General features: G+C 35.9%; 1 protein-coding gene across 1 annotated transcript; it reads right to left on the bottom strand.

Annotated features, from left to right (window-relative positions):
* Positions 1-1,534: 1,534 nt before the first annotated feature.
* LOC147407114 (polyadenylate-binding protein 2-like) lies at positions 1,535-13,035 on the bottom strand. The gene is made up of 9 exons (XM_086435507.1): positions 12,321-13,035; positions 7,734-7,852; positions 6,946-7,599; positions 6,737-6,814; positions 6,572-6,661; positions 5,836-5,973; positions 2,276-2,458; positions 2,078-2,191; positions 1,535-1,981 (listed from the first exon to the last, which is right to left on the bottom strand). The coding sequence occupies exons 1-9, from the start codon at positions 12,565-12,567 to the stop codon at positions 1,733-1,735; spliced, it is 1,872 nt and encodes a 623-aa protein (XP_086291633.1). The 5' UTR covers positions 12,568-13,035; the 3' UTR covers positions 1,535-1,732.
* Positions 13,036-27,111: the final 14,076 nt, after the last annotated feature.

Raw genomic sequence — 27,111 nt, 5'->3', positions numbered from 1 at the left:
TCGAAGAATCGTGTCGTTTAGGACCATCTCATCAAGAAATCTGTGTTTCTAATGAGTCCATCATTTTCACCTGGAAAGTAAAAGAAATCAAAATAGGGATAGTGAGAAGAGGGGACCATGAAGAAGGCATCTACAGAAGCTGTATAGAAGAAAAAGGCCAATGACATGTTACATCTACATCTACATGACTACATCCACATGGGGTGTAGATGCTATTTTTATGTGTTTTGGACTCCGATTACCAATCTCTATGATTTACTCATACTTCACCCATATGAAGAAAAAGAAACAATTACCCAAACAGGTATTAATATGATGGATACGCATTCTGTTGTCCTACTAACTTACTCTTGTACTTACTGGCAACAAGTTTTTAACCTTCGATATTTGAGGTAAAAATTTTAAAAGAGAAGGGAGATTACATTACATATATGGGAATTATATAATAAAATATAATATGCATTAGAGGCGAACCCGTGCACTCTACATCAGCATATCTAGGATGTTTGTACCTTAGATCACAAAATATCTATGTCTATTATAGGGTGGGTCAAGATCCGATGAGTCCTGAAAAATGACTCTTAAGAAAAAAATTAAATTAAATTAAATTTGTTCCTATCTGTTTAAAATATAAAATCCAATGGTGAAATTTATAGTTGGAATAAGTATTACTGGACCATTAATAAATTCCAACCCGTCGGATTGCATATCATTTCATTGAATCCACACAATAAAGCCAAATAAGAAATTCTCAGAGAGAAACATAAAATTGAAGCAAAAGTCTTACAAACTTAATTTTAGTACCTATTTCAATCCTATATCCTAATCTAACCAAAATAAACTATTTTACAAAAATAATAAAGGTTATTCAAATACATGAATACTCCTGAAATAAGATATTCCTAGTTGAACCAGCCTCTTGAAACCTTTTTCAATGGCTAAAAATCACAAAGATAATCTTCATCTTCATTCTCAAAGCCTTTTCCCTTAAGATTTGGGACTGATTTCAATTATTTTTTTCCAAAAACATAGTTTTCTCCAGCATACTTACCAGCACCAATGTTATATAAAAATCGTGTTTAGCCCTACAGCATCATATACAATAACAATTATAATCATTGCATGGCATGTAGAGCCGTGTCCCATTCTTTTAGCAACATATAGCGTCTACATGGCTTGATTTTGTTTGGAGATTAAACACCAACCTGAACGTGCCATGTAGACACGTTCCTATTCTATACCAACAGGACACAGATCTGTATTCTGATTCCAAAAATTAAAGTGCTAATAAAGTTCCAACATCTAAGTTAAAGGTAGGTATCGTTTGAAGTAGGACTTCACAGCCACCATCAGGGGTTAACTGAGATGGTAAGGTCGACTGTATGCTCTCCAAGTCACGCCTTCGAATCTCCATATGCCCCTCCCTCCAGTTAAAAGTGGCTATATTTAATTGCTAACACATGCTACGGTGCTTGGGTACGTGCAGCAGGCCAAAGCAACAGAAAAAAAAAAAAAAAGAATTCACAGCCAAAACTGAATTGCAATCGCAGAAAGATCGCATTAAGATCACGAAAAAATCATCATACCAAAGATCCCGTGGACTCCAATCAGAGCAACTCAATCAAATGTAACAAAATATCCATAGTTAAAGAGTGTTTTAATTTAAGTACTCCCAAGCAGACTACTCCATCATTGTTGTGATCAAATGCCAAAGCTCAGCTCAACATATTTTTCAGGAAACAAGACTATCGTTCAACGACAGTGAGGCCAGTTGATCGGCTGGGTTGCCACCCTGCTGCTGCTGCTGAGCAACATTCCTCAGAACATCCTTAGCCTCTGCAACTTTTGCTTTCAAAGCTTCTGGCGACTCGAGCAAGTGCAAAACCTCAGTTTGGTCCATCTCAAGAAGCATACCAGTCACCTTCGCTGCCATATCATGCTCCAGCAGATCTACTAGTGGGTATAGACTTTCACCCAGCATCTACACACACAAACCAATTTTGAACGCATTAGTACTCTCAATTGAGCAAAACATGAACATGCGACGCATTACCAAAACTATAAAGCAGATGCATACCGTTCTTTGCTGTTCAGGTGGTGCATTAGCAAGAGCAGTAGCCAGAGCACCTATTGGAATAGGCATGTTACGACCAGGGGGGTAACGATACATTTGATTATTATTATGACGCATCTGCCACTCAAATAAACAGTGATAATGACAAATGTGAATTCATATGAACGAATGAGAACCTGTTGTTGTTATATTGACACACACCTGCTGCTGAATTAGTGGCAGAGGCTGGTGGGTTTGTTGCACTGGTCCTGTTCCAGGACGTCTGCCGCCCCCTGGACGTTGACCCTGCTGACCACCCTGGACCAATGGCACAAAGAAATTTGACATTGGTGCTCCACCTGGCCTCATCCCAGGAACTAGTTGCTGCTGGTATCCAAATCCGGGCTGACAAATCATAGATTATCAAAAACACTGTTAAGTACAACCATCTAAAGGTTACATTCAAAACCATAATTTATTCAACAAATTTCAAATACAATAGGAGAAAAGCTTGACAGTACAGAAGTGCTTATTTCAAAACTCTAATAGAAAATAAAAAGACCCTATAATTGAAATATGAGAAATTATTATAATGATGATTTTAAAGTCACAATACTGTACAGTCCTAATATCAAACATGTGCACAAAGACTATGTAAGGTTATCCATGGACCCCTTTTGAGACAAATATAAATGAATAGATAACCTTGACAAAACCTGTCTGGAATTTTTAGTTTTTGGTGGAAAAGTAGGATTTGAACGCACGACGTCAAATGACCTACAGTTCCAAGCACTTCACAAACTTATCTGGATCAACAATAAAACAGTGACATAATAACAAGCCGAACCAAATACATGGGATAAGGCTTTGATGATGATTTTAAACAATGAAATAGTGTCATTTTCAGCACTTTCCCTCAAGTGAAGACATTCATGATGTGCATCAAAGACTGCCTATGAAAAACATAGATTCACTTTCTACATCTAATTCTTGACAAATTACAATGCAGAAGGTGTGAAGCTTCGTTTGCCACTTAAGTTTCCAGGGCATTTAAGCAGAGAGAGGTATGGTCCTTTAGGATTGTTTACATCTTAAATCATAGGAATGTTGAAGAGTTAGAACATTAGGTATTTATTGTGTGTTCCTGCTCTTCTCACAATATTTCTAGTAATTGAAAGAGAAATTTCATCAATGCATTTAATCATTAGGTAGACATTATTGAGGCTTATTGTAATCCTGCCTACCTCGAGTAAATTCAATTTTCAACGTAAAAGGTACCTGTAGTAAGCTTTTGCATTCAATTAGTTTGTTTCCCTTCTAATATAATTAAAAAAATAAAAATAAAAATAAAAACACAAACTCATCAATATAAATGGTCTTCACGCTACAGTAGTCTGGGATTGATCTCTTAAAACTAAAGTTTTCCCCATTTCCCAGCTTTTCTTACAAATAGAGGGCCAGTTTGAAAACATCCAAACTGAGACCTAGTCCAGCTCAAGGTTAGATCTTGATTGGTTAGGTATACGATGAACTATTTCTGTGCGTTTGTTGTTTTGATGATTCCCTGTTTTTTAGGCTCTTATTTGAACTGGTTCAATTTTAAAATATGATTCAGGAAAGAACCGGTGGAACCAGCTTCTGGGGCCAAAATAAAAAAATGTGAGGTCCAGAAATAAAGATCCTATATAGTTGCCAAACAAGGTTTACAAAGGTCAGACTCAAACCAACCTTGAATAGTCATAAACCCTTCAAATATAACAAAATTTTATGATTCATTTATGACTAGTCCAGTTGTCCTGTTCCTACAAGAAAAGCTATCTCGTGACACATTTAATGTGCAAGCACATGGACAGCAGTAAAGGACAATAAAAAGAATGATTTCAATTTAGAACGTGGATTTCAGCGTGTATTGAATTTTCTGCAATGCACCAATGTGTTGCTTGATAATGCCAGCATTAAGCAGCCCTTAATAGAGTGGTTTTCATGCCACTGCACATGAAAAGGAAAAGTAGATTTATAGGATGTATAATCAAGTTAAGAGAGATGCTGATAGTGCAAATAGAACACCTCTATATGAGCATCAAGGAATCTTAAGTGGTCTGGAATAATGAAAATAAAATAAATTAAGTCTTGGATCATCTTTCGGGCTTTTCATGTCTCTAGCCTTTATTCCATGAAAGAAGACAATTCAGTTGGGTTTTAACAAGAGTCTACAGGCCAAATTAATTTTGGTAAGAACTTCAAGAGTATGCGATGCATGTGGGACCTCCATATTGTATAGGCAAGGATTTCAATGTAATGAGGGTTGTACTGAGGAAAGTGGGGGCAGCAGAATTACGTTCTTGAACTTTGTTAATCACTGCAACATGGACTAATAGTTAACATGGTAAACAACCAGGGTAGCCCTACACGTGTAGGCTTGACAGGTTACTCATTCCAGAGACTGGGAGGGCCATCATTCTGACGTGGCTCAAGGCTAAACCAGCTTCAGATCAAACTCCTCTGTTGCCAGATTGTGGAAGCATCCAAAGGCAGTCTTCCCATTTAGACTTGATGTGATTCCAAGGTCTGTGTATAATACAGTTCTCCCTTGGTGCAACTCTTACCAGCTTAACTAGATGCCTAGTTTCATATTTCAGAGGAAATTGAAAACCTTTAAAAGTAGACAGAATTTGGAAGAAGAATACTTCCATTGAGAGTAAGAAGGAACTTTATTCCCTGTACGATTTAGAAAAGTTTAGAAGATCAAAAAAGCAATAGTGCATTTCTAACAAATCCATTATACATATCAACTTCGCTTCATAAGATAATGAAGTTTTCAAAACTCTTACAGACTTAAATAGAGATAAAACCCCCAATTTTGATCGATTTGCCAAAAATTTAAGAAATGTTAGTTAACTGGAGTTTGCCTCTTTGGGTAAAGTGGGCAGAAGAGGAAGGCTATTAAGTAGGAAGGGTATCCTTGGAAATGAAGAGAAGAGAAAGGAGACTAAAATTGAAAGTTGTCCTCGAAATTCGTAGCAAGATAAAATCCTAACCCCTCTTTATGTGGGGGAGTGGTAACAGGACTAAGGTCCACTGTTGTGTTTAATTATATAGATTACTAGGAAGGATTTATGACGAAAATCAAAGAATTATATAGAATGCCTTTTTAAATTGGAGAACCAATAGTATCTTTTACCACTAAAAATCCCAAAGATCCAAGGGGTCCAAAAATTGAGATATTTTAGACCTGAGTTTTCTGGGCAATGCTTACAAAATTGTCACTTAAGTTTTGACTTCTAGTATGAAAACAGTGTTAGTGACAGTGATTTCTTCCTAGGAAAACAAATCATAAAGTGTGCCCTCATAAAGTGCATGTGAGCCCGGAAACAAAAAACAAACAAACAAAAAAGGCACCCACCAAAGGGGAGAAAAACACAAACAAGTCCCCAAGCAAACATCGCAACAAAATACAAACACCCCCACCCAAAAGTCAAGCTTATATTAAAATGGAAAATTTTAGACCCATTCTTGGTCTTTCCTGCTGCCTTTGTACACTAAAGATAAGCTTCGCATTGCTTCTTCAAATCACAAAAAGACACGTCAACTAAAACATAACAATCAACTAATTAGTTTAAACATTTATTCATAAATATTCAAAACAAAGGCAAAAAGTGTTGCCTATATAGTCTTACTAGGTACCATATTTTTAATTAATTCCAGTGCACATAGCCACACAACAGAAATTAAATTGCACAAATTCAGGGGGGAAAAAAGATAATTTGAGAAAACAGGGTTACCTGGGGAGGAATCATAGCAGGAGGGCCTTGACCATAAAATATTTGTTGTCCAAGACCAGGACCACCTGGTGGATACATTGGCATTCGAGGAGCAACAGCAGGCGCCATTGCAACCGGCCTCATTTGTGAAAATTGTGCCTATGTCAAAGTATCAAATAATATGGTTTGAGCATAATTCTAAATGATGTGTTACCTTGGAAAGTAAGAAAAAACAAATCAAGTTTTTCTACTCGGATGAGCCACCATGAACAATCTATAATTACTAGGCATAAGTATTTATTTACAAAAGAAAAAAAAAGGCAACAAAATTTTCATATGATCAAAAATATTCAAGGGCAGAGCAAACTGTATTACAAAGAATATTAGGAGAACTTTCAAAACTAAAACTAAAATTAAAAATAAAATAAAAAGACTTGCTTAAAACAGAGCTTTGACATAACAAGTTTCGCATGCCTCAAATAATTCATACCACACCAAGTACTTTGCAGTTCGCACTTTGAACAAGAAGACAAGCCAAAACTTCTAAAACAGCAGCAAGTTGAAAAAAGGGAAAAAAATCAGTTCTTCCAAATCAAGGTAGAAAGAAAACATACAACAAACTCGGCCACTATAGCAACTGATCCATGAAACATGAATGCAAGTCAAAAGTTGCAGTTGAATTCAAGTACAATCAAGCAATTCATGGTTCAAACTCAAATTATTTCACATGACAACAGAATCATTTCCGAAATCTTACCTGCAACCTAGCTCTTCTATCTTCTTTCCTCTGAGCAAGTGCAACATAAAGAGGTTTGCTAACAATCATCTTGCCATTCATCTCTGCAAGCTATAAAAATAAAAAGACAAAGCAATTCAGTTTATGACCAGTCTTTCAGACAGTCATGCAAGGAAATCAACTTACAGCTCGAGATGCTTCTTCAGGAGTGGAGAAAGCAACAAATCCCGAACCTCTACTTATTCCATTAGGGTCTCGCATAACCTATTAAAGAACACACACACACACACACACAAAAAAAACAGAAAGAAAGAAAATTTTATTAAGCCCTAACAGGTAATGAGTCATGGAAGCCAATTACAGATAGTCATTCCTTATTAACACTGTTTACAAACCTTGCATGAAGAAATAGTTCCAAATTCCGAGAATAACTGCCGCAATTGATCATCACCAATGCTATCATCCAAGTTCTTAACGTACAAATTCACCCCTTGAAATTTGTCTACTGCCTCTCTCATACTCTGAAACCGATCTTTCAGTTCCATCTCTCTTTCAGATTTCTTTTGTGCTTTCCCAACATACCATTCCTTATCATCAAATTTCATTCCATTGAGAGCTTCAACAGATCTAGCAGCATCGTCTGGATTCTCAAAATTGACAAATCCAAAACACTTTGATTTACCATCTCCATCCCTCATCACTACAACGCTAGTAAGAGCTCCATATTCAACAAAAAATTTTGTTAAATCTTCTTCAGTTGTTGATTCAGAGAGATTTTTCACAAACACATTGTTGAATTTAACTTTGTTCGCAGCACTATCTCTTTCCTGCTTACGAAGAAAGGGTCCAACAAAAACTGGTTTATCATTAAGAAGCATGCCATTCAGCTTATCGATTGCATTTTGAGCAGATTCCTCATTATCATATTGAACAAATCCATAGCCTTTCGACTGCCCAGATGGATCCGTAGCTATCTTACAAGAAAGAATATTTCCAAATGTAGAAAATGTTTCATGTAGTGCTTTGTTGTCAATTGCTTTGTCAAGATTCTGCCAAAAGAACATGCAAACAGAAAATAAGTCAAGCAACCAAAAAATCAAAGCACACGGCTTATGATAGTTTAAATCAATATAATCATACAAGGACGCACTACATAAATGACTGAGTAACATGTAAGATATACCTTGATAAATATATTAGCACTTCCACTTCTACGGATGGTAGGGTCACGATGAGAATACATTATCCTGATGGGTTTACCATTTAGAGGAGTAAAGTTCAGCACATCCATTGCCCTTGCCGCTGTCATTAGTTTTGAACGTGTATCAGAAAAGATATAATATGTACACATACCACATAACTTGTACACATATACCAAGACACGCTCACACACAATAATACAAAAGCTTGCATACACAGGAGGGAGAGGATGATTAGGGACATTTTTTATAGGCATGGTGCATTCTCCTCAGCATCATAAAAATCCAGAAAGATATGTACATTATTTGCTTTCAATAGAGATGAATAATGTTGTCTAAACACTGGCCACCATCAAAACATTGTATACCTGCAGTTCAGGACCTACTCACCTACACATGCAAAGTTTCAATATGGTTAAAATTGACCAATATGCCCTCTCCAAATCAAAATATCTGGAATAGATATCCAAAACAGAAAATAGCAAACACACACACGCATACAGGTGAACAAGCATTCACGTATTATATATGAGATTTCACCTTAGTATCTAGGAAAATAAAGTGCAGTGATCTATTTCATTTAAAAATGACTCTTTCTTGGTTTTCCTGCACATGGATTCTGATCACATCCTTTGGGTATTTTCGGTGGGTTATCTCATTTCACATGTTTCTATGCATTTCAATTCTTTTTTAAATTATCGAAACTCTATGATTGATTGTTATATTGAATAGTAGCATGCTTAACTTCACATTTATTTATTCTTAATCACTTTTTTAACGTATTGGAAGAGGTCATTTTTGAGGATTTTGTTGTTAGGTGGGAGGTTATTTGTAACCTAGAGGCGGCCTAAGGGGTTTTTTTTTTCTATATTCTTTGTTAAGTTGTATTTGGGGTCCTCTCGACCCCGCCTTTTTCTCTCTTTTTAATAAAATTTCAACTTATCAACAAAAAAAAAGGAAATATTGTGGAAATGACATAAATTTTGAGAAATTTTTCATTGAAAGTGTGGGAAATCAAATTAAGCATTAGAACACATTCATTAAGTCGTCAACATACAGTAAACCACCATATTAAATGGAAATGAAAAACAACAACATTCTATCACATATGTGTGCAAGCATTCGTTTCATTATTTACTATAATGCCCCCTATAAGTATTAAGAATAAATTTATTGAAAGCAAAGAAAAAGGAGGAGGAGAGGTCCTCCAAGACTACAAGTAAACAAACCAAAGATAAAAAAGCAAAATGGAAGAGGGAAAAAAAGACAGCACCACCATCCTTTCCCTCTACAAAGAGCAAAGCCCAACCCATCTAAACATACAGTCCTCAAAGAACACCGCTTCAAAATTTTTACTCAATTTGCACCAAAAGAAAAGTAAACCCAGAATCTCCAAAATAACATCCCTTGTCGAATTCTCCTTTCCTTGAAAGACCCTTCTATTCCTCTCCTTCCAAAGCCCCAAGCCAATGGCAAAATGGAGGATAGCCTAGAGAAAACTCTTCTTGTTGGAGAAAATGTTATGATTCCTCCCAATGAAAAGAGACTCGATAGAATTGGGGAGGACCTAATCCAACTGGAAAAGAAAAAAAGAAAATGAGCTCAAATCTCTGAGGCAAAGGCGCAATGGCTAAAAATATGATTTCCGGAATCCCCCCTATTCTTACAAAGACGACAAAAATTAGGACTAAAGATTCCCCATTTCATCAAATTGTCTAAGGTTGGAATTTTTTCATGTGAGACCAACTAAATAAAGAAAGCAACCTTGGACACAACCAACGAAGACCAAATGCAAGACTTCGAGAAGACCAAATCAAAAGAGGATAGAAAGGGCATTGTGAAACAAATGGCCAGAGAATTGTGTTGCTAAAGGAGCACAGTTTTTTCAAAAATGTTGCGTACAACGAAGGGAATTGTGTTGATAAAAGAGCACCATCAAACCACTTATCTTCCCAAAAGCACACCTTATCCCCTTTCCCTACCCTGATAATGTCTAGTTTCAACACTGAACAAAGAGAATAATACACCAATTTTATCTTAAATGAAGGCATATGTGAGACTAGGGTCAAACTAGGTCATTGTTGGGCAAGCTCAAGACGGGCTTGGTTGAGCCCCAACCAAAAGCACACCTTATCCCCTTTCCCTACCCTGATAATGTCTAGTTTCAACACTGAACAAAGAGGATAATACACCAATTTTATCTTAAATGAAGGCATATGTGAGACTAGGTCAAACTAGGTCGTTGTTGGGCAAGCTCAAGACAGGCTTGGTTGAGCCCCAACCCAACCCTTAAGAGACAGGCTATACCATAGACCAACATTATACTCCTATCGGGCATAAGCTAGCTATGCTTGAGCTCAACCCTAATGGGCTCAGATTGATTTTAAGGTTCTATAAAAATAAAAAAAATCCATGCATGTTTTACATTCATTAGGAGCAATTTGATATATCTAGCATAATTGCAAAATGGTTAGAGATGAAAATTAACTTACTATTTATAATATGCTTTAGTTATCCTTTATATATATATATATATATATACATAAAAACCTATTAGCGGACCCAGTAAGGTTGGGCATTGTTAGGCCCTAACCCAACCCAAATATAACGGGTTGAAAATTTTTTAGCCCGGCCCTAATCCTGCTTTTTTTGGGCAATCCGGGCTAGGTTAGCTGGACAACAGGCTCAATTGACGCCACTAGGTCAAACCCCTACCATCCTTTCCCATCTCTTAAAACACATCCAAATTGAATGAAGAAGTTTGTCAAAGGAGAAACAATGTCACAATTGTTAACATAGAAATAATTTTATTGGCTCTTTATTACAAGTTAAATATGCATAGATAAGGTTCCGTAGTTTCTAGTTATGTTAGATGGTTGCAAGTGCAGGTGTTAGAACATGACATGGCTGGAGTGTCAAATTTGGTAAACTAGGACAAATAGGATTCCAGACTAGACGGTATATTTTTAATAAAGTGGAACAAACAATCATTTTAAAATATTAGTAAGGATAATATTGGCAAGATAAACATACCTATAATGTTATATTTTCTCTATAAAAAAAAAAATCAAAAATATATGATGAATGCTTATCAATATCTTGTAATAAGGATAAGGGAAAAAATAATCAGTACTAGTGCACAAGATTACATGGCGGTGAAGGGGGGATCGGGAATAGTGCATTTAGTCCAAGGAAGAACATGATAAGGGAGGGGTGCCACAAGTCGGAATAAGATCTACACTACTAGGGAATGCGATATGATCCACAATGTAAAACGGAATAAGATTGCCCAGGCATCATGGGCCAGGCTAAGAAACCCCAGGAAAAATCTATTTGTTCCCAATAGTGACCTTGAGACAAGTAAATTGTTCCCTACTAGAAATGATGGGGTGAAGATGTTGGTAGCACTTGTCCCTACATGTCTTGGATCAATGATAGGACAGATCATAGTCTTGAGAAGGGGTAGTTACTTATATAGGTGAAGATGTCATTAAATCATGAAAAGACACATGTCACCCTGAGATTCATTTCAAATTGGGGAATGATCGGCTCCGGCATGTGTTTACACAGATCAAGGCAAGGAAAATGTGGTACCTAGGCTCGTGATATACCCGCAAGATGGGAGATTCTCAAGTGACAAGGGAAAATTGTGTTAGAGAGGAAACTTGGTCAATGACAGCAAATGCACTTCACAGAGATGCAAGTGACAAGGAAACTTACTGTTCTACGAGTTTACTAAAATGAATAAATTCCAGATAAGGACAACTACAACTCCCGGTGATTGTGGTGTGATCGAAGTAGGAATTGTATTATGAGGAAACTACTAAATTAGGGATTGGGGAATAAACCATATAAATAGCCAAAGGCAAACAAGGGTGGAAGAAGGCCCCTTTTTTTTTTGGATTATTTTTTGGCGTGTGCTACATAGTAACTTAAGTATCAAAGACTCTTTGGTAGGTATTGCACTGGTTCCCCGGGAGCAACGAGGCAGAGATCCAATTCCAACAATTCAAAACTCATTCATTGGTGATCTGAGGTGTTGAAGGGCAAAGTTAAGAACCATCCCCAAAATCATGACCAAGATTGGTTCACCAACCCCACATTTTTTGGGATAAGGCTTCATGATGATGATAATGAACATGATTGGGTAGAAAATGCCATGACTGAGGAAATTCATAGATGATCTTCAAAACTGAGCGAAATTTATTTAATTTGAATTCACAAACAACAACAACGAATTAGAACTCATTGTGACTAGTTAAAAGATTCTAGAAACATCAACCAATTCACCTACGCTGCTGATAAGATCAACAACAATCATAAACCAAAAAATCTTATGTTCTTATGAATTTGACAAGCAGTACTGATTAAGCACAGTAGTATTAACATCAGGACATAAAACAAATACCATAATTGAAATAATCATTTTTCTCCATGAATTCAAAAGGGAAATCACAGTGATAATATTGAGATTCTTCCGAAACATATAAAATAAAGATTTTTTTTTTTTTTAAGATTAATGAAAAAAAACCCAAACTTAAATACAAAGGTAGCGTGTTGAGCTAACTAACCATCCTGGGTGTTGCTGTAATTTACATAGGCGTAACCGAGTGATCGCCTGGTGCTCAAGTCCCTGCAAACCCGAACCGACACCACTTGACCCAGCTGGCTGAACAGATCGTAAAGCTGAGAATCCGTAACATTCAATTCTAGGTCTCCAACGTACAAAGACGTCGGCACAAACTGGTTCACTCCCGTGTTCGCCGCCCCATTAGGACCTGAAACAGGGGGCTGTGGTTGGACTTGAACCTGTGCCATCTCAACAAAACCCTAAACCGATCGATCTAGATTTCCCTTTTTCTTCGCTTTTTTGATTTTTTTGATTTTTTTTTCCCCTTCCCTCTCCTCTTGTTATTGGAAAGAAACGCTATAAATTAAACAAGACAGACCAAAGACTCTTGAACACAGATCGAATTGATAGATTGCAATCAAAAGGCAGTGATGAAGCGAGACTCACAGATATAATCTCACGTTGCAGGATTTTTGTAGATTTTTCCTTCTTTTTTTTTCCTATTTTTTTGGGCTATTTTTGTTGGGGAAGATAATGGGAGAGGAGAGGGAAGTAATGGAGTGAGATAGTTTGGAAGAAGAAAAAGAAAGAAAGATAGACAGAAAGAGATGAAAGAATTGGAATTGGAGGGCAGTCCCCAAATGCACCGCAGCGTCTTTGATTCAACCTCAAAGGATTATATAGTGGGGGTACATTAGAGGTGGAGAAACCCTAATTTAGTATTTCGATGCAACTGTCACCGCGGATCTTGAAATTCTCCCGCCTGACATCATCAGGAAGTCAACAAATCCAACGGTGGATGAATATGATATCAGATAAGGTTTTCCACAGCCGCGTCTAATCTTTTGTTTCGTTGGTGTAACCATTCAAGTGTGTTAACTACCCTCTGCCTCTCTGCAGTTTTCAACAAAGATAAAAAAAAATTATAATTTGGTCATTTTTTTCGCTTCACATTCTGACTTAATTGGGAGAATTAGTCAAAGGAATTATCGATAACTCCCTCTATATAGGGTCAATCCTATGTTAGTGATGTCTCTTTGACCAGACTATATGTATATATATAATGAACTATACTTTGAATAAAATTTTGATAATGGGCATGATTGCAATTTGCTACCTAGGCGGATGTTACGTACCTACTTAGATCGGATCATAAAAAATAATAAAAAGAAGAAAAAGATTAAAATTGATCTCGTTCAGAGAAATCAAACCTCCTAAATCATCAATTCGAGATGGTAAATCTTCAAATCTCAAAGGGCTTTTAATAATAATAATTCTCTAGATATTTTCATTAATCTCACAATGAATTTAAATACAAGAGAAACATTATACAACTACCCACTATCCCATAACCACAGCTCAACGTCTCCCACAATACAGATTATAATCTCATGCACCCAACTTATTTTAACTATTCTACCACTTATTAGAAATATATTTTATACATCATATGTACTCAAAACTACTCTACTCTTATCCCTACAATTAGGCACATAACAGTTGGAGGGTAGATCATGGTTAGGGGTGTCAATGGATATCCAAAAATTTGAATCCGAATTCAGATAATATTTTAAGATTCTAATGATTTTCAGATACCAATTCGGATATTGATAAATCTAATCCGATAATATCTGATTCGATTTAATATAATAATATTTATATTAGTATTAGTATTTATAAAATAAGATAAAAAATAATTATTATTTTTTAAAGAAGTATCGTGTCCCTTCTCAAACTCTTTTGAAGGCGAGAGCATTCATGAATCATATTATTTGGATTTGGATGAATCAGATATTTGGTAAGATAATTGAATTCGAATTCGAATGCTGATTTAGAATATCCGTCAGATTCATATTCGAATTCGGATATCATATATTTTTCATAGAAAATGTTCGACACCTTACTATTTATCTTATATTTTGTCTTACGTGTTTTGTCTTACATGGATTAGAAGTTTTGGAATGGGTTGATTTTTTATAAGGATAGTCTTTATGGTGAGAAGATCATCTTCACAAAAAATCAACTCATTCCGAAACTTCTAATCTCATGTTTACAAGTTGAAGAATTGAAGACCGTCCATTTTTTGTAAATCATTTTTAATGGTGAAGAGATCATCTTCACAAAAAATCAACCCATTCCAAAACTTCTAACCCATATAGGACAAAACGTAGGGTAAAAGTAGGGTGCCGAACATACCCCTTTTTTCATATTCAGAAATATGCGTATTCAAACCGATCAGTATCTGTTGGAAACCCTAACCCTGGCACAACCCAACCTAATTATTGAGATTGAACTCATTAACAAAAACTCAATCCAAGTTTGAACTACAAAACTTGGGTTGAACTCAAATTTGCCCAAGTTACATAGTTTTTAATGGATTGAGAAAGTTAAACAAGTTTTTTATTTTTATTTTTTATGATGGGAGAAATATGTGTGGGTGGCCAGCCAGTGGGGGTGAATTCAAGACCTCTCCCTTTTTTGAAATGAGACCCTGGCCACTTTACTCAACACTCATTGGTTAAAATTTGTTTTGATTAACAAATAAATTTTATATTTTAAACAAAAATATATAAATATGCATAATTAATATAAAGCATTTATATAATATTATATAGCCTCAGGTTCCGAGTAAATTGGCTTGCTCGAACCCTCAAACCAAGCTCAACCTAAATTAAGGTCGAGTTGAGTTATTCAAATCCAATCTTAACTCATGTTCTACATAAATTGCCCAAGTTCACCCATTTCGATACTAAGTAACAATAAAAAATTTGTATCCATTTTTCATAATATTATGCATGGGTCAGATATATCATGACCAATTCCTCAAAAAAAATTGTGGGCAGGTTGAATTGGGCCAACCCACCTAAGTTTCAACCCTGGTAGCAGGGTCCATCTTCTACTTTTCTTACCATTTCAAACATATGATATAGCTCTAAATCTTTCATTTCTCTTACTTATTAATTTAAATGACTTAAATGCCCTTTTTCAATCTCAAAACAAAATCTTTAATTTTTCTTCTAAAAAAGTATCATCTTCTTGCTCTTCGACCTCTATAGTAAATTATTTTTAATCTATCCAATACCATTTTCAATCCATCATTTCTTGCCTCACCTTAACCTTTTGCAGAAATCATTTACATTTTTACCCAAAATACCACCATCTTCTACATTTTCTTCATTTTATACTTCACAACAAAAATCATTGATTTTTCTTTAAAAAATCCATCATCGTCTTTCTCTTCAACGTCTATGGTAAATTAGTTTTAATCTATATAACATCATTTTCAGTCTCACATTAACCTCTTTATAAATCTTTTACATTCCTACCTAAAATCCCATCATCTTACACTTTTTCTAAAAATCATATCTCGTCCTAGAGGTTTGAAGGTTGAAGTATATGAAATCTTCAGGAAGAAGAATTGGGTAAAAAGTTTATCAAGAGGTTGGAGATGAAAATTTTGAGAAGCAGAGTTAAGGCTTTGGTGAGGGTATCTAGATCATTTTCTATTAGTCTTATTGGAGAAGACCAAGGTTTAGGAGCATGGCATAAACTTGAAAAGACAAGAGAGATACTTTGGTCAAAAACCAATAAAATTGCTCCTTGATACATGATAAGATAGACAATTATTTTAATTAACAAAAATCAAACTCATAATTCCTTCCTTGATAGTTAGTTTAACTATGTGATTTTTTATTTGAAAATTGCATTCCTACTTGGGGTTGGAATTGCCGACACCCAATGAGATTATAGGTGTGACTAGCCATCTAAAAATTATTTATCTTCTAAAATTCATTTTTCAAGAATAAGTGACTCTTGAAGTCTTGAAACAAAGGTCTAACCCTAGAGCTTAAGGAGGTCAATAAAGAATGGAGAAGATGTTATGTGCACCCTTGGGTAGTTTAACTACCTATCATGTAAATGTCTTGTATTTTGTTGCACTACGCAGAGCTGCGGGCAGGGGTAGGGGGTAGGGGCCCTCCCTAGGGGTGCGAGGGTAGAGGTCGTATCTCAAATTTTTTAAGGAGTATGAAGAGAGTAATCATGTAATATTTTCTTAAGGGTTTTTTTTTTTTTTTTTTGAGAATTTTATATGTTTTTGTAACTCTTAGATATATAAATAGAGATTTCTAGGATTGTAAAACGTATGTGAAAATAATGATTGTTCTTGTTATATTTAGTGGACGTAGGCACACTGTCGAACTACATAAATCCTTGTGTTTTGTACGATGGTGTTATCTTTGTTATTTCAATTTTTCCACACAACCAACTTGATTATTTTCGAAAAATTTTGAGGAAGAAAATTTTATGTGAAATGAGGATGCAAAGGAGTTCACAATGAGGGTTAAATCCAAACTTAAGCTCTTTTTTTCTTTTTATTTTTTAAAGGACCAATATCCTAGGTTAATCCCAAAGGGAATATGGACCTTGACAATGCCACTCATTGAAGTAGGGCACAAAGCTTTCTATGAACAAACCATAATTGTGAATAGGTGCGACGTATGATGCAACTCACTTGAATAAGAGATTCCCATTGTCATTATCCTGCCTTAGCCTATAGTGAGCATGTATGATTGAGTTGTGGTTTACATAGACATGTAATAACTATAGTTATGGGTGTGTGAATGCAGTGGATGTGTAAGAAATGTTCCTTTTTTGGAAGATGTGTTGGGAAGAAAGCATAAGAGCTAATTTCCCCTGAGGGCTCCATTTAAATCTTTGCTCTCATGTTAAAACAAATGCATAAGGATGTATCCCTGCCTTGGGGATGACTTTAGCAAGGAAGCATAAGGATCCTTTTATTGAGAAAATGGTTCCTTATCATGTTATTGCTTTTAGAATGGTGCGTAGAAACACTCCTAATGCATCACCATCTTTACTTGTGGAAGCCGATTTTGTGATAAATCAACACCGATTCTTATTTCGACATTTAATGCACAAAATAATAAAAAGAGCATAAATAAAATAGAGAAGACAGATTTTTTACGTGGTTCGACAAACGTACCTACGTCTACGGGTTTGGGGAGCCGTTTCAATATAAATCTCAGATTTACATAGTCTTATCTCCCCTTCTCCATCTTTCCTCATCCCTTTTACAATAGCCTCAAGGTCTTTAAATAGAGAAACCTTAATTAGAGTCTTAACCCTAATTAATTACAATTGACCACCTTGCCCCTTATCCAAATTAACAATTACATAACAAGGAGAATAATCCTTTAAAACTTGGAATCTTCCCTAATAAGATAGAACTTTCTTTAAATGATGCCACGTGTCCACTTCGAGATACGCATTGATGGTGCGAATGGACGATCCGGATATGAGACGATTTTAGCCCTCCACATAACCCCTTCTTGAAGGTGGAGATTGATATATTGAGATCCGCCTTCGAGAAATACTTCTGACCTGAGTGAACTCCATTCCTTATTTTTGAATTAGTATGATTCTGGATCCCTCGAACCTATTTTTTGCAAACTTGATATCCAACTTGATTGAGTTCTCATAATAAGTAAATACTTCAATAATATAATTGACCACAAGTTGGTATTGATTTTCATAATGAGTCAAAACTTTGACAAGTGATAGAAGAACCAAGCAAAATCCCAGATCAACCTTAGATCCCAGAATGATCCAAGACTTTGATAAAGAAGAAAAGAACCAACCAAAATCCCAGATCGGGCTTGGATTCCAAAATGATCTAAAACTTTGATGAATAACTACAGAACCGATCGAAATCCCAGATCGGACTTGGATCCCAACATGATCCAAGACTTAGATAAATAATTATAGAACCGATCGAAATCCCAGATCGGGCTTGGATCCCAAAATGATCCAAGACTTTGATAAATAATAGAATAATCAACCATATTAGATTCCGCATCTCTCACCTCATAGAGTGACGCTTGGGTCCTCACGCGTCCGTGAGGAACCAATCTTATTAGAGTTTCGTGTCACTCATCTCATAGAGTGACACACAGGTCCACAAAAGGAATCGACGTTATTAAAGTTTCATGTCACTCACCTTATAGAGTGACACACGGGTCCACAGAGGGAACCGACCTTATTAGAATTTCTTCCCACTCATCTCATAGAGTGACACATGGGTCCGCAGAGGGAACCAACCTTATTAGGAACCGATCTTCTCACCTTATAAAAATTTACTGAATCGACTTGAAAAACTTGAACCAACAGAAATCACAACGTTCATAGAATATAATCATTTTATCTTGGTGGGTTAGAATTATGGACTGAACCTCCCACCTCAATTGAGTCCTTAAACTCAATCAAATTGGGTACGAAGTTAGCCCCCATACTACTTTTAAATCGAGCCTCCTTAAGTAACAAATTAGGTCACATGAGACCTTTATTACGAGCTTGAACTGAACCCCCGATCATATAACTATGGATTATAAATTGAGTTATTTAAATCAGTGAAGTCTGTAGACTCGACCGAATTGGGCATATAATTAGTCCCAAAAATTTATTTGTCAATCCGACCTTTCTAATAAGAATCTGACTTGGCATAAATAAGCCCTCAAGCATAGTAAGTAACCATATTTCTTACCAAGAATTATAAACTAAGGGTCACATAGGTCCCTTAATTATGGGTATAACTCGAGCCCCGAACCATATCATCGGTCGACACTATTGTTTGTTGTACAATTAATAAAATTTAAAAACTTTGAATTCAACATAAATACCTGGTTGTATCATCGTATTTGTGACACGTCTCTTTGTTTGGAAACCTGCAACGTTTTTGTATTGTATAACTAGACCGTGTAATCCCAAGATCGCATGCTTCAAACGCGTGTGTCAGTCGCTCTCCTTAGAGGTGAGTTCGTCTTAATGTGCCACATCCACTAGTCATATTCATCCGAGGGTCAACTTGAACCGACCTACTATCCTTTGTTAAATTCGTTTCTATCGAAATTATCGTGGCATCACTGTTTTCATATCATCTGTATCTTACAAAGATTAATATAATTGATTATAGCCACATGATCCGCCCTCTAATCAATTTGTTTCCTTGGAATACAACCTGGACCTAGACAAAGAGACTTGGTGATATCAATTCTTTTAAATGCCTTTTAAATATTTGGTAATACATTGGTTGCTGCATCAATAGAAACATGGCAATATGACCTTGGTTTTATGTTGCCCTTTATCATTTATCCCCACCCATGCGAGCAACATGTAAGTGGTTGAGCCATTATGAACTTGGTTCATGTAAACAACATAACTTCATCTCCGTTTCTAGCCGTCCATTCAGATTCTCCCATCAAATTAGCCACATCATACTCAAGATGAAGCATAGCCAAACCAAGACCAGGGAAAACCCTTCTCCCAAACAGCATCACCTTAATTTCCCTACTCCATGTTATATCCAATAGTTCCACTTCTCCACTACACTTCAAGAATGTCTCTGGTTTGAACTCCATCGATTCCTCCAGAACCTTTATATCCCGCCCCATCTCAGCCACCATGAAATTTACAATACCACCCTTCGGTAGCCGTCCAAAGGTGTATCCTGTTTAACGAAATCATTCTCGACTATCTCGTAATTTGAACTTTCAATGGGGCAGAGTTCGACGCCAACAATCACAACTTGCAAAGTACTGCTTGGGGCAGATCTATGAAGTACTAATTCGTTGCGATGATCGAGTACTAGTACGATCAGAGATAGAGTTTCTTCATCTATGTTGACTCCTGTCGCCATGATTAGGGTTTTGAGAGCTTCCGAGAAAGAGAAGACCCGTATCAACAAGAAACTTTCAGTTTGACGATCAATCCAACTCTTTCTACGCGAAAGCGAGTCGAGTCGGTGGTTTGAACCGGTTTTGAACCCACGAATTATGGTGTTCAGATCTGGTTCGTGGCGATTGAACTGTCGATTATTTACTGAAGCCGTCATTGGAGACTGGTGTTCTCTTTTTCTTTCTCTTTCTCTTTACTATCACCAACGCACATGTGCACTCCCCCACCTGCATGTTTTACAACAGCCCTCTAAAGTTCCTCCCATCTTCTTCTTTGGCAAAATTAAATAAAATCCCTAAATCAATGAAGGGTTCCTCGTAATAGCCAAAATTCCTAATTTGGAGTCCGACCCTTCCATATGGTTTATCGTGGTTTCTATTTGATTTTACTGTGTGTGCGTCATGTCCCTTGTTCGTTCCCACGGATGGCGCCAATTGTGGAAGTCGATTTTGTGAGAAATCAACATTGATCATTATTTCGACATTTAATCCACAAAATAATAAAAAGAGTATAAATAAAATAGAGAAGACAGATTTTTTACGAGGTTCGAAAAACGTGCCTACGTCCACGGGTTCAGGGAGCCATTTCATTATAGATCTCAGATTTACATAGTCTCATCTCCCCCTCTCCATCTTTCTTCCTCCCTTTTACAATAGTCTTAAGGTCTTTAAATAGACCCTAATTAATTACAATTGACCACCTTGTCCCTTATCCAAATTAACAATTACATTACAAGGAGAATAATCCTTTTAAATTTGGAATCTTCCCTAATAAGATAGAACTATCTTTAAATGATGCAACGTGTCCACCTCGAGATACGCATTAATGGTGTCAATGGACGATCCGGATATGAGACGATTTTAGCCCTCCACACTACCGTTTAAAAAAAGTGCCTTTGTTGATTTGGATTTTGGGGTGATTTGAAAAAAAAAAAATTTGTAGCGTGCCTAATTTGTGTGATTGGTGAGGTATTGCATGTACTCGGGGGGATTAGTGACTATAATAATTAAGGGGATATGACTATATAACATACAAAAGATAATGGTTGTCTTCTCCTAATGTTTATCCCCCCGTAAATAGTGTTTTATATTCAATCTCGCATGCATCTCGATAAACAGTTTCAAATTTAGTCATTTTCTCTCCTCCCTTTTCAAGAATTCTCCTTCAACTTTATTGTCTTTTTTCTTCTATACTTTTCCAATAATACATCTCCAATTTTATTACCTTTATCCTTCTATTTTATTTTCAATAATATCCTTATAATTTTATTATCTTTCCTCTTTTACCCTCTTATCCCAAAGAGAATTACGAAAGGTACGAGCAAATTCTAGTATTTATGTAAATCATATCACTAAGAGAGACTCAATATCGCCCAGCCACCTTAGTTTACAATATAGACCAAGAATGCATGAAAGGTACCCCTTTAATTAACGGGAAGTAATGTTGGCTAAGATGTAGGATGGGGACTATCTCATAATCTGACTCTTTAATGAGAATTCTATAATGTAAAAGCAAGGTTTTAATCCTAGAGGTACTATCCCTCACCCTTTGGTTCGGATTACTGAAACACTACACAATGGGTGGAACCAGTCTCATCAATGATGCGGCAGGTGCAAATAGAACATAATAGGGGTGCAACCTATTTCGGTTCCGCTAATCAAGACCCAAAACCAGACCGAAGAATTGACTCTATAATTGAACTAAACCAAACTTAACTAAAGTCAGTTTGGTTGCTGGTTTCTTAGATTGTCAATATCCTATAAACTTGCTTCAAAACAAAATTATATTTTAATGAAAAATAAATAATTAATCAACAAGAAATATTTCATATACTGTCATTAATTTATGTCCTAATGCCCGTGCAATAAGCACAAGCAAATAATCAATCATCAACCACCTTTGCTCCATTTAATTAGCTTGGTCATAGATAGATAAAAATTATTATTAAATGTTTAAGCCATTAGATTTTAAAGAAATATTATAACATATGGGATTTCGTGTATGCAACCTGAATATAAAAGTCGGGTACATATAATATATGATTGTTTATTTTATAAGGGGTTTGGTTGTCGGTTCACTTCTATACCAACCCTGAACTGGGAACCGAACCAAATTGATTGGTTTTGCATTTTCCTAACCTAAGACGGAACTAAAACTTGTTTCAAATCAAACCAATCCATCCCAAACCTACCAATTTAGTTCAATTCTCAGATTGAGTTGGATGAAGTTGTACCCCTAGAGCCTAAGGCCATCCATAAAATAAGATACAAGAGATTGAGGGGGATAAAATGGGAAATCCAGCCTTGTTCTTAGACTTCTTTTTCTCCTTCTTCTTCAAGGGAGCTTCAAGAATAAGAGGATAGGAGCACAGTAACAAAAATCTGAGTTTTTTTGAAAAAATCACAATTTTTATAGTTGCGATTAAGTCACAAAGTTTTTGAATTTTTTTTTGATTTTTCAAAACATCATGAGTAATCCTGATTTTTTTTAAAATCACGTATTATTTTTATTTTATCATTTTAAGTATTAATTTTTCATTTAATATATAAAATACATATTTGTTTTTATATTTTTATATTTAAACCAAATATTTCTAATTTTTAATTTATTCGATATTTTCCCGACTTTATCGATTTTTGCCAACTTTTTTCGAAGCTTTCTCTTCCCAAATCATTCTTGAACCCCAACTTTGTCACTATGGATAAGAGAAGTCTAGATATAATTGGGTAGAATTTTGAGGAAAGAAGGCTTAGTACTCGACCCAAGAGAGCCTCTCTATATTTATAGATTTTCTCAATAATAATCTTGATTGGTTTATGGTCCATTTTAGTTTCATTATTAAGGATTCTACTAATTCAAGTCTAGGACTTAAGTGGGGTTAAGACGGTCCCTCCTTCCATTGGTATTTTGTGTGAAACATGAGAAAGGTAGAGGGTTGAAGGGTAATCTTAATTCTTCCAAAATGTAGGGTATCCAAAGACTTGATAAATGGGATATATAGAGGAACCTTAGTATATCTGTGATTATTAGGAAAAAGAATCTTGGAAGGGTCATTTTTCATTTCAATGATACATTTTGGGAAAGTAATGGTCCCATGAGTAAGTCATTTGGCAAAGGGACTACAAATTCAGTTATTGTAATATAATTTATATAATAAAATAGAACAGCGGGTCCAACTCAAACTATAATTTTGTGGGGTAAAGATTTAAACAAAAGAGTGGATTCCACACAATCTCATTTTATTACGATTTCTTTTCTCTCCCCTTCAACTTTATTATCTTTCCTCTCTATCCCATTTTTTTAATAATATCTTTTTAATTTTATTATCTTTTTTCTTTTATTCCTTTAACCCTAAAGGAAATGCCTGTGTTGTGGGCACGGGCAACTTTTGGTACGTTTACAATTTCGGAGATGGACAAATGATAGGGAATCCCAATTGTAAAGTCAGTGAAACATATATTTCAAAAAATAAAGACTTACATGCTAAGTTCATTAGAAATTTAGAATTGACATTCTATAGATTGACTTGACAGAAGTCTAATTAAAAGTGTTATACATTTGTTATGGAGTGATTTTTACTCGATTTAACGAGCCAATTTGATCCTTGTCTAAAATATTGATTCTTTGCATAAATGACATGAACATGATAGAATACGTAGAAAATATTTTACGTTGCAAAGATTTCTAATAACTTGATCACATGATCAGTGGACTTGAAGCTTCATAATTGGAATCCATAGACATAATTCAAGTGTTACACATTCGTTATGGAGTGATTTTTACTCGATCCAACGAGCCAATCTGATCCTAGTCTAAAACATTGATTTTTTGCATAAATGATACGTAGAAAATATTTTACTTTGCAAAGATTTCTAATAACTTGATCGCATGATCAGTGGACTTGAAGCTTCGTAATTGGAATCCATAGACATAATTCAAGGATATTGACGCTTGAAAACGTTTAGCAGTCAGACAATCTATTGCTAAAACCTAATGTTTTGTTTCATTTTTATTGGTTGGTTGCCCACCTCTTCCGAGCCCAAGTCAAGCAAAGGGCCTATCAACCGCTTGATAAAATTGGACATTTTGCATTTTTTATTATTTGTCGGTGGCATAACAAAACATTTGGAGACAGCCTTTGCCTTTTGTATTAAGGGGCTTGAAAGGAGTGCCTTTCTAACCCCCCCGAATACCAGGATCCGCATTGATCTTCACGCCCTAAGTCGAATGATAGATTGGTTGATCGTCGTTCTGCATTCGACCAAGGCACATCACTTGTCTCCGTGTCCCTTCCTCACGACTATTTCAAACACTCTTTGATAGTACTTGTTCATCATCAAGCTCTCACCAGAATTTAGGCTTGGATGAAATTTACAGCCCCTAGGACTGCATTCCCAAACAATTTGAGACCCGCGAAGTAATGTGATGATTCCGAACAAGATGAGATGCTCACCCTCTCTGGCACTCCCTTCAAAATCCCAAAGTGTAGTAGCAATTAGAAATTGTGATGTTACACGCAGGCGTGCGGGACAGGTGCTTATAACCAACACCTGTGGTTTCGTGATCGTGTCCTATAGGATCAAAGACGTGCGGAAAGAGACTCCGTGTACTACAGTAACATACAGTGATACACGTAAGGTCTTAAGGGAAACACAGATGACATAACAGAATAAAAAGGAAAGCGTCAGCAGCACTTTATATATTTTGATACGAAATCATCCAAATTGGCTTGATACACCAAAAATCGAGAACAAGTTTGATGCCCCAAGATGATAACATCTGCTGGAGTTCTATTAACTTGCATAATAGTACCAAACATGATCATGTTAACAATCAGGAATCATCCATGAAAATGTTAATGTGTCCATTAGTCCACTTTTAATCAAATCATATAATTAGTGAGCCAAACAATATTATTGCTGCTAAGGACGTGTTGGTTTCTGTGTGGTTTGCATAATTGTTTGATGCAATCCGCACTCCACTCACAATTCACCACACAGTAGGAGCCAATTAATCTCCTCTTTCTTTCTGGTGGTCTAAAAGCAAGCACATCATCTGCCAAGTCTCCAACCCAAACCTTTAATCTTTATTTATTTTTAATCTTATCTTCTTGTGTTCATATCCAAAGCCAGCAGTTGATCAGGTTGTTAGCCAACTACAGATTGAAGATTTTTTTTTTTTTTGTTGGAAAAACTTCTACTACCCCCACAAATTTCCTACTTAAAAAATAGAATAGAATATATACAAGGTACAAAGTTACACACCCATCCATGATATGGCGGATGTTAGTAAGCCATGACACAGATGAGATGAAACACAAGACTAAAGAAAAAAGCTACAACATGTGTTTGTTTCTATATAATTAAGAGAGAGAGAGAGAGAGAGAGAGAGAGAGAGAGAGAGAGACTTATTCTTCATCTGATGAGGTTTCAAAATTGGGTTCCTTGTTCAAGTCAGGTTTCTTAGAAGATCTGCAAGAGTTGAATGATGTGTGGGCAGCTTCGAGGGCGTCTACTCTTGCCCCAACCTCAGTTGCTTTCTTTCTTATAAACTCTGCGGACAAGTCTTGTAGTTGTAGTTCCTTCTCTTGTACTAAAAATTCAGGAAAATTAAGCCTAGCCGATGGACCCCTTAGATAGAACACAGCTGTGTCGTAGGCTCGAGCAGCAGCGATTGGTGTGGCATAGGAACCAAGCCATATCCTTGATCTCTTGTTGGGTTCTCTAATCTCAGTCACCCACTTACCCCACTTTCTCATCCTCACACCTCTATATTGTTTCTCTCTCTCATCCCTCTTCCCCATCTCTCTCTCTCTCTCTGAGTTTGAACCTCGCCTGTTCAAAGTTCAAAGTTCAAACTTAAAACCTCTACCACCACCACCACCACCACCACCTGTGAGTCTCTCACTATAAAGATGAATTATTAAATGAAAGAAAAGCCACGTTTTCTACGAAATTCGCCGACTGAAGACTGAATAGTGTGCCACGTAAGTTATGTAGAAATATAAATAATACTGATATAAGCAGCTAAACAACTCCCAGGTGCATGGGAAATAAACTTTAGAAAAAAAAATTAAATATATTGGTATTTGTTTTTGGACAGATGGATTGATTCGAGACCGACAGATTAAAAAGGTCGGTGGGAGGTGGATAGATGATGAGATGTGGACGATTGGGGTTTTTGATTCAGAGTCACTTTCCGTCCACGCAATGAAGTACGCAAGAAGTGGAAACAGAGCACTGGGTTTGGGTTTTGGTTGGGAAACGAATTTATTGCTCAAGTTGTTATTAAAGGTTCTAAATCCTTAAATTATTTATAGGAGTCCGTATCCTTCATCCACCCAAGGTGGACGAATGAAACCCTCCTCCCACATCTCAATACATGACACGTAAAGAATTAAATTTTAGAGTATCACTTTTTTAAAATATCCTTAAAATATTGGTAACGTGTCATGCATTGAGGCTTGGGAGGAGGGTTCTATTTCTCCACTTGAGCGCATTCTAATTATATTTCTTTTACTTTTCTTCTTCGTATGTATGTATTAACAATTATATCAGTAGTGGTCAAAGAAAATATCTAGAATCCAGTGGCGACATGTGTTACAAGTGGATTCATTCAACCAATATTTTTAAAATGGACCAACCGAATCTTATAATAAAACTAGTCAGTTTGTTTGAGTATGAATACTACAGTTTTACGTATGACCTCAAAAGTTTGGACCTCACATTGCACACCCTGACTTCAATTACGACGGGAATCAATGGATATTTTTCGCGAGATATGATGGAGGTCCCCCCAACCCGACTTAATAATAAATTTAAAAAGATATTATTAAAAAAGAGAAAACAAATGAGAAATAATATAAAAATTAATGAAGAAGTCTTGTGAAGAAATATAAGAGAAGAGAATAAAATTGAGGGTATTCTTGAAAGTGAAAAATTAGAGAAGACAAAAAAAAAACAACTTATGGGATATAAAATTATAAATCTTGAGGTAAATGAGTAGGGTTCATCATTATATTTTATTATATAGATATACATAAA

This window comes from Akebia trifoliata, chromosome 3 (genome assembly GCF_017979445.1).
Source record: "Akebia trifoliata isolate Shusen 1 chromosome 3, ASM1797944v1, whole genome shotgun sequence".
Lineage (NCBI taxonomy): Eukaryota > Viridiplantae > Streptophyta > Magnoliopsida > Ranunculales > Lardizabalaceae > Akebia > Akebia trifoliata.
The sequence above is the reverse complement of the archived record's forward strand: the minus strand, read 5'-3'. Positions and strand labels throughout refer to the sequence as shown.